The 13387-nt window shown below is 48.0% G+C and overlaps 1 protein-coding gene and 1 long non-coding RNA gene across 2 annotated transcripts; both read right to left on the reverse strand.

The window, feature by feature from the left end:
- Positions 1-2023: 2023 nt before the first annotated feature.
- LOC125523571 (uncharacterized) lies at positions 2024-5552 on the reverse strand. Its single transcript, XM_087535314.1, has 3 exons — positions 5231-5552; positions 3970-4038; positions 2024-2335 (listed from the first exon to the last, which is right to left on the reverse strand). Exons 1-3 carry the CDS (start codon positions 5463-5465, stop codon positions 2247-2249), a joined length of 393 nt encoding a protein of 130 aa, XP_087391440.1. The 5' UTR covers positions 5466-5552; the 3' UTR covers positions 2024-2246.
- Positions 5553-9188: 3636 nt separating this feature from the next.
- LOC147961185 (uncharacterized) lies at positions 9189-12631 on the reverse strand. Its single transcript, XR_015612133.1, has 3 exons — positions 12330-12631; positions 11104-11172; positions 9189-9476 (listed from the first exon to the last, which is right to left on the reverse strand). It is a non-coding gene; the product is annotated as an uncharacterized LOC147961185 (long non-coding RNA).
- Between the last annotated feature and the right edge of the window lie 756 nt (positions 12632-13387).

The following is a 13387-nucleotide window of genomic DNA, read 5'->3' on the forward strand; positions in this document are numbered from 1 at the left end:
TAAATCATTAGTCACATTGCTTGCAAGGCTTATAGTGGTGTGCATTACCGAGAGGGCCCAAAGATACCTCTCTGATACTCGAAGTGACAAATCCTAATCTCGATCTATGCCAACTCAACAAACACCATCGGAGACACCTGTAGAGCATCTTTATAATCACCCAGTTATGTTGTGACGTTTGATAGCACACAAAGTGTTCCTCCGGTATTCGAGAGTTGCATAATCTCATAGTCAGAGGAATATGTATAAGTCATGAAGAAAGTAATAGCAATAAAACTAAACGATCATAATGATAAGCTAACGGATGGGTCTTGTACATCACATCATTCTCTAATGATGTGATCCCGTTGATCAAATGACAACACATGTCTATGGTCAGGAAACTTAACCATCTTTGATTAACGAGCTAGTCAAGTAGAGCCATACTAGGGACATTCTGTTTGTCTATGTATTCACACATGTACTAAGTTTCCGGTTAATACAATTCTAGCATGAATAAAAAACATTTATCATGATATAAGGAAATATAAATAACAAATTTATTATTGCCTCTAGGGCATATTTCCTTCAGGGGTCGGGCTCGTCGATAGACACATTACAATCCATTGGTATTCACTTGTACTTTGTACACACCCCAATCACAATATACACAAGCTGGAGCAGGGTATTATCTCCACTGTGAGAGCCAAACCTGGGTAAAACCTTGCTTTCTGTTACCATCCAACCCAATCACCTGGGCGAGATACCCCAGCGAGGGATCTGTCGGATCTAGCTATGATAGTGGTGGCCTATGTAAGTCCTGCTAGGTGAACACACATGCTCGATCGGAGTTTAGATCGATGCTCAAATCGGGTCTGACGCGACCTATATGCTGGGCCAAGTGTTTGTCTTTGGCACCGCCACCTTCGTCGCCGACTAGACTGGCCACCTTGGACAGATCAAGAATTTTGCTCCAGGATGAATTATCAGATTTGGCAACCTGGAGTACTCTGAGGATACCCACAGAGAGTTGATCCTCCAAGGTTTGGTGTCACTCTAGATCAAGGAGAAACTGGAGCAAGTTCTCCCAGACTCGATGTTAGATCAGATCCATGAGCAACCAGAAGAAGTAAAATATTTCAACCCACCCACCACCCATCTGAGCGCCAATGTCGAGGATCTCACTCATATCCTCAAAGGTACCACCAAGGAAGAGGGGACATGGAGGAGGAGACCGGCGAGTCTGCGAACAGATGGCCGCCAGTGGCGATGCCGTTATGCTCGTGGTAGGTGATTTCGGTCCAGGAGTGATACATGGTGGACTCCAACCGTGAAAGCACAAGCACCAAGGATGATCCCGAAAGAGTGATCGGATATCCCCCAAGTGTAAGGGTGTTATAACCAAACAATAAGTATTTCCCTTGATTAGAGAACCAAGGTTTATCAAAACAAAAGGAGTCTCCTAGCAAACAAAGTCACTGGTACCTGCACATACAAAACAAAATAAACTTGCCCCAACTCGTCAAGAAGGTTATCAAGCTTCTTGTCTTACTAGTTACAAGATTAAATTGCAAGTGATAATGATAGTTGGTAAATAGATAAGATGGTGCATCAAATAATAGTAATTTTAACAAGGATTTCAATAAAGGAGAATAGATCCATGGGGCATAGGTTCTTTAGTTTCATCTCTCTCGAGCATACAAGTGTGGTATGGTAAAAAAAATTACAGTTGGGCATCAACTAAATTACAATATTTATATTTATAACTATGATGATTCGTGGTATAATCTCATATAGGCATTATGTCCATGGTAAGTAGACTATTATCCCACTGCATTTTCTAGTAATGCTCCACTCAAAGACCGCTATCCAGCATGCAGCCTGAAGTATTAAGTTTTCAAGAAATAGAGCATTCCAATAAATATCATGACATAATGTAGACAGTAAAACATCAATCAATATGACTGTGACGCCCTCGATTCAATCGTACACTAATCATACACGCAAATGTGTACGATCAAGATCAAGGACTCACGAGAAGATATCACAACACAACTCTAGACACAAATTAAAATAATACAAGCTTTATATTACAAGCCAGGGGCCTCGAGGGCTCGAATACATAAGCTTGAAAACACAAGAGTCAGTGGAAGCAACAATATCTGAGTACAGACATGAGTTAAACAAGATTGCCTTAAGAAGGCTAGCACAAAAGCAACAATGATCGAAAAGGAAAGGCCTCCTGCCTAGGAGCCTCCTAACTACTCCTAGTCGTCGGCGGTCTTCACGTAGTAGTAGGCATCCTCCGGGTAGTAGTAGTCATCAGTGGCGGCGTCTGGCTCCTGGGATCCGTCATCCGTCATCTGGTCACAACAATCGGGTATGGGGGAAAAAGAAGTAGCAAAGCAACCGTGAGTACTCATCCAAAGTACTCGCAAGACTTACTTTAGATCTAAACTAAGTATGCATCTGTATCAAAAGAATAGGTTGTATCTGTGGACTAAACTGCAGAATGCCAGAATAGAGAGAAGGCCTAGTCCTATCGAAGACTAGCATCTTCTGGAAACCACCATCTTGCAGCAACAGGAGGGAGTAGAGTAGCATAAAGTAAAGTAGAAGTGTTATCAACCTCGGCCAGAGATCCTTTCTCGACTCCCTGCGAGAAAGCAATCCCAGAGCCATACTATCCAGTTATCATCACAATCCAATTCTCATCACTATCCAGTTCTCATCACAAGTATTCAGTTCTAGTTGTATCGATCGGGATACAACTCCAAGTGTCCGTTACCGTAGGACAGGCTATCGATAAACGTTTTCTTCCCTGCATGGGTGCACCAACTTACCCACCACGCTCGATTAACTCCGGCCGGACACACTTTCCTGGGTCATGTCCGGCCTCGGCCAAACAATACGCCACAACCCGACCTAGGCTTAATAGAGAGGCCAGCACGCCAGTCTAAACCTATGCCCCCAGGGGTCATGGGCCATCTCCCCGAGAACTCCTGCACGTTGCGTGGGCGGCCAGTGAGCAGACCTAGCTACCTCCTTCAACAAGGTAGGTGCTTACCAGTCCAACCCGGCGCGCGCCGCTCAGTCGCTGACGTCTATTAAGCTTCAGCTGATGTATACGACGCAGAACGCCCATACTATGCCCACGTGATGGTTAGTGCTATCAGGCCAGAGGCCCCTCGGATCAAATATCCAAATCATAGTGGATTAGGAACACGCGGTAACGAGCAGAGACTCATGATCGATGTGACCCCTTCGCCCCGTCTCGAGTACTTGCGGCAAGGGCTAAGAATGCCCGGCCACGCCTTGTAAGTATCTCACGGGCACCTTCCAGGTCAACCCGACTCCACATCACTCGCAATTAAGCTCGCGCGGGTACCCCTCAGGGCTGACCCGGCTTTAGTAACATGGCTCAGTGCAAAGTCATAGTAACCATAGCAACTGTGTGTCTAACACCAAGGAGAAAACCCGAGGAATCACCCCCGGTGAATTCCACTCGATGTTGTCATCAAGGTGAACGTAAGAGGATCCACCCTCGAGGTTCACACTTGAGGGGTTGCACGACAGAGCCGTAACGGAAGTGGTTAAGGAGGAAATCACCCTCGATGATCACGACCGAATAGCTACACTACAGAGATCTCATCAGGAGTGATGTATGAGGTTCACCCTCGGCACTCGATAGTAACTCTGTAGTGTCGTACAACTAGGGGGGTTGATGTGCGGTGTCGGGGCCTAGACGTCGATCATGTTGATCGAGTCAATGAACATAAAGCGAGGCAAGTGGGACAAGGTGGGGGTCACTGATGGATCTCTAACCAACCTATACTAAGCAGTTTAGGATAAGCAGGTAAGGTAACAATAAGCAGGTTACAAAAGCAGGCTATGCATCAGAATAGGAGCAAACAATAACAGTAGCAAAATCTAATGCAAGCATGAGAGAATGGAATGGGCGATATCGGAATGATCAAAGGGAGGGCTTGCCTGGTGGCTCTGGCAAGGAGGGGTCGTCGTCGACGTGGTCGATCACAGGGGCAGCATCGGTCTCGGGGTCTAACAAAGAGAAGAGGGGGAAGAAACAGTAAATATAAAGCAAACATAGCATCACAAAGCATAACATGGCAATATGCTGCGCCGGGTGTGACCTAACGTATGGCTAAACGATAAAGGTGAAGGGGGAATTCAATCGAGAATGTATTCCCGGTTCCGGACCTGTGTCAAACAGATGACCGGAGGGGGAAAGTTCCATGTTCAGATAGTTAGAGGCATCTGACAGGTAAACGTATCACGTATTTGGATTCGTCTCGTCGTTCTGAACAACTTTCATGTAGAAAACATTTTCATCCGAGGTACGAATATTTTTCTATGATTTTTCAAAGATTTAAACAATTTCTGGGATTTTCTTTAACTCAAAAATGGACTTATTGCGCCAACATGATGTCATGCTGAGGTCAGCAGAGTCAACAGTCAACTCTGACTAGGTTGACTGGTCAATGGGGTAGTGGGGCCCTTCTGCCATTGACTGGGCTTAACTAATTAACAGCTTAATTAGTTAAAAAGTTAATTAGGTTAATTAACAAGATTAATTGAGTTAATTGTTTTTAACTAATTAATTAATTATTATTTTTAAAAAAAATATTTTTTAAAAAATTGTTTTTTATTATTAAAGGGCGTTGGGCCAACAAGTCATTGGCCCAGCGGGCTACCGGGTGGTGGATGCAGGCGCCTGGGCGTGGGCATCCGCCCGAACACGCACATGCGTGATGGATGGCGCTGGTGGAGGCCATGGCCTCGACGAGGAGCTGGCGAGGGCGGTCCCCGGCGGGGGCTCTGGCGGTGGCGGGGCCAGCAGGGGCACGGCCGTCGGAGGCGGTGGAGGTAGGCGCCCGCAGTGGAGCGAGGCAGGGCGGCAGCGTGAGGTAGGACAGGGGCGCCCGGCGGGAAGCAGCACAGGTGGAGCAGCAGAGGAGGCTACAGCGACGCGAGCCACGGCAGGTGCGAGCGCTTCGGTGAGGAGGTCGCGGTTCCGAGGCAGCAGCGGGTCGCGGCGAGCTACAGGGGGAACGGCGCCGCGGGGCTGTGGCAGGGCACGACGACGGCGGTAGGGAACAGCGGCAGGGGAAGGCCACGGCGGAGCGAGCTCCGGGCGTGGGTCGAGGCGGAGGTGAGGCGCGTGTCCGCCGCGGCGAGCGCACGCAGGCGTGTGGTGACTGGGAAGGACGGGGATAGAGGGGCGCGTGCTCACGGTGGCCGTAGGGGAAAGGCAGCGGGCTCGACGGAGGCCTTCGGGGAGGAGACGAGGAGGCGAACGCCGTCGACAGGCAGGGTTGGTGAGGGGGAGGTCCGGCGTCGGCGTAGGGCATCGGGGGCGTCGATTGCCCCCGATCGGATCCTTGCAGGAGGGGGGTTGAGGAGGCGGGCAACGGCGGGGCAGCGCCGGGCGGCGTCAGCGAGGTGGCGGCGGGGGCATGCCGGGGCATCGGGCGACCAAGGCGTCGGGTGGCCCGATCCCGATCCAGAATGAGGAGTGGGAGAGGTCGTGGGGGGGAATCGTGGGGAAAGTTGGGAGGGACCGCTAGGGTTAGGTCGGGAGGAGCCGGGCCATATAGGCCAGGGAGGGGTGTGGGGAGTGGGACGGCTTGACTGGGGGCCAGGTTGGCCGTGGCCCATTACGGGGGGTTCTTTTCTTTTTTTTGGTTTCTTTTCTTTCAAAAAAAAACTTTTCTGTTTTATTTATTTTTAGAGCATTTAGCCATTTTGTAAAAAGATGATTTATCCACTAATATTACCAAATGATTATTTACAACAACTTGAACATTTCTAGTTGCATGTTTGACAAGTTTGAAATTGGGCTTAAATTTGAATTTGAATTTGACTTATGCCTCGGATCATATGAGGATTAGTAACAGTCAGAGTGATGACCTGGCATCATTAGCATGAGATTACTGTAGCTTAATTATCCGGGCGTCACAATTCTCCTCCACTACAACAAATCTCGTCCCGAGATTTAAGGGGTGTAGTAGGGGGAAAGTCTCAGAAAGGACGGGGCTCAACACAAGATAGGTACCTAGGGGCTATCTCGCGACATGGCATAGAGGCATCTCTTGAGTTCAAATTCAAGAAAGTCATCGAGAGCAAGGTAAGGAGGTGCAATAAGAAGCTTCACCCAGGTAGACAACCGTTCGATGTCTGAAACAAAGTGCGAAAGGGCTCAGAGCATCGTGAATAGATCATCTCTCGGAAGGTGGCTCGTGACATTATATGAAGCCAAGTGTAAATAATATTTTGGCATCACGGTTGTACAGGAGAGTCAGGTTTCGATCCTGTGGAACTGTGGGTTATGGGCCCACCATGTGGGTTAAAAGAAGGAAAGGCGCTATTCATTTTGAACGGTCATGATAGCAAGGCATGTCAGAGGGTAGCCTGCCAGTTATGTCGGCAACAATCGTCGATACCAAGGGCGAGGGACGAAGAGAACCATTCTCATGCTTGTTGAACGAGGCGGGCCAATAGGAAAAGTTCTCGTCCATTGGTGGCTACCGGAAAGTCGTCCACAATAGTAACATGGTCTTACTGACAGTTTGTATACCGAGGTGTTTACATAAGCAGGGAAATATTTCTGCTTATATCATATAGATCACCATAAAGGTCAAACAAACCAATGGAAAGGAAAATGTGATCATCAGGTTAAGCAGAACAATGGAAAGGAAAAATGTATTTAAACACATATTTCAGGGGTATATCCTTCCCAACGACAAGTAGAGCATGATATCCATGACAGGATAGAAGTATAGAACCATTTAGGTAAGGGGGGAGAAAATTCCTGACATTACCCATACAACGGTGTTTGGATAATTGAAAAATAAAATTTAGTATCGTGCTTCAAATGTTCTCATTGGAGATCGGATCACCACAGACATGCTTCGAGATAGCATTGACAAGGTTTCAAGCAAAGGCCAGACTTTGGATACACCAATGACCCATCAGAAACAACTTAGAAAATAAGTCATACCATTTTAGCAGGGAAAAGATGAGGGTGTGGCCGTCGGGCTCAGTAGCAATCCATCGACATGTCAAAAAGGATGTATTCCCAAAATCAATATGATCAAGTTTGTGTTGGGGAGAAGACAAAAATGTTGTTGATGCCGACACAAATCATCGAGAGGCAAGGATGGTATTTCTAGCCATGAATTCAATTGACATCTCTGAAGAAGCCAAAGTGTGACGGTGATCAAGACAAAGTTTGTCGAGAGACTCTACGAAGATGCCCTCGAGCAGAAAAGGGAGGATGAAGTGAAAGGCTATGAGAACCACGGATTCGACACAAGCTCAAAGTCAAACTTGTTGTTCGAGGTGAAAAGATAAGATGAGGAAGATCGACGTAAGCTTAGCTCATCGTTAGAAGTTGCTCCGGGCATAAGGACCAGGTAGCACAGTTAAAAAGTTGCCATGATAAAATATAGCCGTTCAGGCTAGGAATGATGTGATGGGGTATAAAGCTTCCCAGTATCAATTACTAGGTGTAATGCCAGAAGGTAAATCGGAGTAGAGGTTGGACGGGGGAAATGAGTTGTAGAGGATAAGTAATTTAACTTAACCAGTACATGGGATCAGGGAGGAAATATGGTCGGGACCATAAACGCAAGGGATCCAATTTATAATACCGGAAGAATATTCAAATGATTAAATATCCTTGCAAGAAGCTTTCACGATAAGTCCCACATCGTGTCTGTGGGCATGAACACAAGGTTCAGGGTCGACTCCCACTTCTTCAATGCATAACCTTTCATTTTACTTCTCGCTCTTGATGACGCTGTTGTATTGAATTTTATCTGACGAAGAGCCAGTAGAGTATAATCCGCATAACTTTCGAGTTCACACAGATTAGGGAAGGCATAGGTTCAACCCATTGGGGCATCTTAGGAACATATATCATAAATTTTAAGAATAAATAACACAAGCTCGGCAGTAGAGCATGCTTGAGAAAGCGAAGGATACAATTTACCAAAAGCATTATGTATCCGAGGAAAGTCTCACAAGCTTATTGAATATGAAGGACGTTGTCGGATAAAATCTGAAAAAGGGGTCTGGTGGTCCACAAGGGATCTGATGTGAGCATCAATATTCCACCAGAGGAAGAAAGAATGCAAGGCGATCAGATTATAGAAACAACTGACTAACTCAAAGCTCAATTGCAAAGGAATTATGAATTCCAAGACAAGGGATCAGAAGCAATGCTCTGATAAGGGATGGATAGGTAGAATAGCCTTAGGGGTACAATCAATGGCGATTTGATTGATCGAGAATCAGCACATGTTAGAATGACGTCTGAGCCGGAAGGATGAATTCTAGGATTTGATTGAGGATTGCGAGCATTCGCAACATATTGTATCAACAGACTCAAAATGATAATGACAAAGGCTGACAATAAGATTACTAGACTTATGGTATTAACCATAATGCAAGCAAGCAAGAAATCCAAGAACAATAGGTTGTTGAGGAATTTCACAAGAACGAATGGTATTACGAAGACTTTTGTGAAGTACAAGAATCAACTGAGGATGAGCTGATACTCGATAGGTGCACAAAGTTATCCGTAGGGGTATTCAGACGACAAGGAACTGCAAGGCAGTAAGCTCAAAGGATTCTCGGAAAAAGGAGAGCAGTTCAAGGCATCTTGTAATAACAAGATCAATGGGATAGAATGTAGGATTGGCGAGTGTGTGTAGTTATCCATAAGGATATTTCGCTGGTAGGGAATTGCAAAGGCAACAGGTACAAAGTCTCGAGAGAATATCGTATAGTATCTTCGGAATCTTCTGATGCAACAGGCGATCATCTAAAATAAGGGGTCTCTCCGGGCGGATGCGATCACGAGATCCTAATGTTCGAGTTAGTAAAACCATTTAACCCGAATAGAAGAGAGATCAGAGCCCCAGAGTATAGATGAGGAATAAAAGATCCTAATACCACCCAATGGCGACGTGTTCCCGTAAGCCACACAGCCAAGTTAGAAAAAGTTTTTGTAGTGATTAGACTCAACTTCGGCCAAGGAGTTGGAAAGGGGGCTACCTACAGGCAGTCAGCTCTGATACCAACTTGTGACGCCCTCGATTCAATCGTACACTAATCATACACGCAAATGTGTACGATCAAGATCAAGGACTCACGAGAAGATATCACAACACAACTCTAGACACAAATTAAAATAATACAAGCTTTATATTACAAGCCAGGGGCCTCGAGGGCTCGAATACATAAGCTTGAAAACACAAGAGTCAGCGGAAGCAACAATATCTGAGTACAGACATGAGTTAAACAAGATTGCCTTAAGAAGGCTAGCACAAAAGCAACAATGATCGAAAAGGAAAGGCCTCCTGCCTAGGAGCCTCCTAACTACTCCTAGTCGTCGGCGGTCTTCACGTAGTAGTATGCATCCTCCGGGTAGTAGTAGTCATCAGTGGCGGCGTCTGGCTCCTGGGATCCGTCATCTGGTCACAACAATCGGGTATGGGGGAAAAAGAAGTAGCAAAGCAACCGTGAGTACTCATCCAAAGTACTCGCAAGACTTACTTTAGATCTAAACTAAGTATGCATCTGTATCAAAAGAATAGGTTGTATCTGTGGACTAAACTGCAGAATGCCAGAATAGAGAGAAGGCCTAGTCCTATCGAAGACTAGCATCTTCTGGAAACCACCATCTTGCAGCAACAGGAGGGAGTAGAGTAGCATAAAGTAAAGTAGAAGTGTTATCAACCTCGGCCAGAGATCCTTTCTCGACTCCCTGCGAGAAAGCAATCCCAGAGCCATACTATCCAGTTATCATCACAATCCAATTCTCATCACTATCCAGTTCTCATCACAAGTATTCAGTTCTAGTTGTATCGATCGGGATACAACTCCAAGTGTCCGTTACCGTAGGACAGGCTATCGATAAACGTTTTCTTCCCTGCATGGGTGCACCAACTTACCCACCACGCTCGATTAACTCCGGCCGGACACACTTTCCTGGGTCATGTCCGGCCTCGGCCAAACAATACGCCACAACCCGACCTAGGCTTAATAGAGAGGCCAGCACGCCAGTCTAAACCTATGCCCCCAGGGGTCATGGGCCATCTCCCCGAGAACTCCTGCACGTTGCGTGGGCGGCCAGTGAGCAGACCTAGCTACCTCCTTCAACAAGGTAGGTGCTTACCAGTCCAACCCGGCGCGCGCCGCTCAGTCGCTGACGTCTATTAAGCTTCAGCTGATGTATACGACGCAGAACGCCCATACTATGCCCACGTGATGGTTAGTGCTATCAGGCCAGAGGCCCCTCGGATCAAATATCCAAATCATAGTGGATTAGGAACACGCGGTAACGAGCAGAGACTCATGATCGATGTGACCCCTTCGCCCCGTCTCGAGTACTTGCGGCAAGGGCTAAGAATGCCCGGCCACGCCTTGTAAGTATCTCACGGGCACCTTCCAGGTCAACCCGACTCCACATCACTCGCAATTAAGCTCGCGCGGGTACCCCTCAGGGCTGACCCGGCTTTAGTAACATGGCTCAGTGCAAAGTCATAGTAACCATAGCAACTGTGTGTCTAACACCAAGGAGAAAACCCGAGGAATCACCCCCGGTGAATTCCACTCGATGTTGTCATCAAGGTGAACGTAAGAGGATCCACCCTCGAGGTTCACACTTGAGGGGTTGCACGACAGAGCCGTAACGGAAGTGGTTAAGGAGGAAATCACCCTCGATGATCACGACCGAATAGCTACACTACAGAGATCTCATCAGGAGTGATGTATGAGGTTCACCCTCGGCACTCGATAGTAACTCTGTAGTGTCGTACAACTAGGGGGGTTGATGTGCGGTGTCGGGGCCTAGACGTCGATCATGTTGATCGAGTCAATGAACATAAAGCGAGGCAAGTGGGACAAGGTGGGGGTCACTGATGGATCTCTAACCAACCTATACTAAGCAGTTTAGGATAAGCAGGTAAGGTAACAATAAGCAGGTTACAAAAGCAGGCTATGCATCAGAATAGGAGCAAACAATAACAGTAGCAAAATCTAATGCAAGCATGAGAGAATGGAATGGGCGATATCGGAATGATCAAAGGGAGGGCTTGCCTGGTTGCTCTGGCAAGGAGGGGTCGTCGTCGACGTGGTCGATCACAGGGGCAGCATCGGTCTCGGGGTCTACCGAAGAGAAGAGGGGGAAGAAATAGTAAATATAAAGCAAACATAGCATCACAAAGCATAACATGGCAATACGCTGCGCCGGGTGTGACCTAACGTATGGCTAAACGATAAAGGTGAAGGGGGGATTCAACCGGGAATGTATTCCCGGTTCCGGACCTGTGTCAGACAGATGACCGGAGGGGGAAAGTTCCATGTTCAGATAGTTAGAGGCATCTGACAGGTAAACGTATCACGTATTCGGATTCGTCTCGTCGTTCTCAACAACTTTCATGTAGAAAACATTTTCATCCGAGGTACGGATATTTTTCTATGATTTTTCAAAGATTTAAACAATTTCTAGGATTATCTTTAACTCAAAAATGGACTTATTGCGCCAACATGATGTCATGCTGAGGTCAGCAGAGTTAACAGTCAACTCTGACTAGGTTGACTGGTCAATGGGGTAGTGGGGCCCTTCTGCCATTGACTGGGCTTAACTAATTAACAGCTTAATTAGTTAAAAATTTAATTAGGTTAATTAAGTTAATTTTTTAACTAATTAATTAATTATTTTTTAAAAATATTTTTTATTATTAAAGGGCGTTGGGCCCACAAGTCATTGGCCCAGTGGGCTACCAGGTTGTGGATGCGGGCGCCTGGGCGTGGGCATCCGCCCGAACACGCACATGCGTGATGGATGGCGCCGGCGGAGGCCATGGCCTCGACGAGGAGCTGGCGAGGGCGGTCCCCGGTGGGGGCTCTGGCGGTGGCGGGGCTAGCAGGGGCACGACCGTCGGAGGCGGCGGAGGTAGGCGCCCGCAGTGGAGCAAGGCGGGGCGGCAGCGTGAGGTAGGACAGGGGCGCCCGGCGGGAGGCAACATGGGTGGAGCAGCAGAGGAGGCTACGACGACGCGAGCCATGACAGGTGCGAGCGCTCCGGTGAGGAGGCCGCGGTTCCGAGGCAGCAGCGGGTCGCGGCGAGCTACAGGGGGAACGGCGCCGCGGGGTGTGGCAGGGCACGGCGATGGAGGTAGGGAACAACGGCAGGGGGAGGCCACGGTGGAGCGAGCTCCGGGCGCGGGTCGAGGCGGAGGTGAGGCGCGTGTTCGCCGCGGCGAGCGCGGCGCGAGCGTGTGGTGACTGGGAAGGACGGGGATAGAGGGGCGCGTGCTCACGGTGGTCGTAGGGGAAAGGCAGCGGGCTCGACGGAGGCCTTCGGGGAGGAGACGAGGAGGCGAACGTCGTCGACAGGCGGGGTTGGTGAGGGGGAGGTCCGGCGTCGGCGTAGGGCGTCGGGGGCGTCGATTGCCCCCGATCGGATCCTTGCAGGAGGGGGGTTGAGGAGGCGGGCGACGGCGGGGCAGCGCCGGGCGGCGTCGGCGAGGTGGCGGCGGGGGCATGCCGGGGCGTCGGGCGACCAAGGCGTCGGGTGCCCCGATCCCGATCCAGAATGAGGAGTGGGAGAGGTCGTGGGGGGGGGAATCATGGGGGAAGTGGGGAGGGACCGCTAGGGTTAGGTCGGGAGGAGCCGGGCCATATAGGCCAGGGAGGGGTGTGGGGAGTGGGCCGACCTGACTGGGGGCCAGGTTGGCCGTGGCCCATTAGGGGGGGGTTCTTTTCTTTTTTTGGTTTATTTTCTTTCAAAAAAAAACTTTTCTATTTTATTTATTTTTAGAGCATTTAGCCATTTTGTAAAAAGATGATTTCTCCACTAATATTACCAAATGATTATTTACAACAACTTGAACATTTTTAGTTGCATGTTTGACAAGTTTGAAATTGGGCTTAAATTTGAATTTGAATTTAACTTATGCCTCGGATCATATGAGGATTAGTAACAGTCAGAGTGATGACCTGGCATCGTTAGCATGAGATTACTGTAGCTTAATTATCCGGGCGTCACAATGACGAGACGCCGTCGGTTTATCCTTAGTGAAAACGATGCAATACGTGTCTTGTCCCTTTCTATCACTGGGATATAGAACACCGTAAGATTAGAACCCACTACAAAGCACCACCTCCTCTAAAGAAAAACCCATCGAACTTGGCCAAAGAAGATAGATAGATTGGAGAGCATGCAAAGCTATTCAATTATACAACAAGAAAACCTCAAAATACTCAATTGAATTCAATGAACAATCTGATCATAAAGTGACAATTCATCATATCCCAACAAACACATTCACGAATTACATCAGATTGATGTGATCATGTGAGGCAGCCCCCGGGAACG

Source organism: Triticum urartu, chromosome 7A (assembly GCF_056163025.1).
Source record: "Triticum urartu cultivar PI428250 chromosome 7A, HENAU_Tu73, whole genome shotgun sequence".
In the NCBI taxonomy this organism is placed as follows: domain Eukaryota; kingdom Viridiplantae; phylum Streptophyta; class Magnoliopsida; order Poales; family Poaceae; genus Triticum; species Triticum urartu.

What these genes read in the sequence shown, in the direction of transcription:
- LOC125523571 (XM_087535314.1), bottom strand. Translation starts at nt 5,465, where the DNA reads ATGCCCCGGCATGCCCCCGCCGCCACCTCGCTGACGCCGCCCGGCGCT. An exon ending in GCCTTTCCCCTACGGCCACC is followed by an intron (nt 4,039 to 5,230) that starts GTGAGCACGCGC and finishes TCTCTTTGTTAG; the next exon opens with ACCCCGAGACCGATGCTGCC. An exon ending in CTCCTTGCCAGAGCCACCAG is followed by an intron (nt 2,336 to 3,969) that starts GCAAGCCCTCCC and finishes ACCAGATGACGG; the next exon opens with ATGACGGATCCCAGGAGCCA.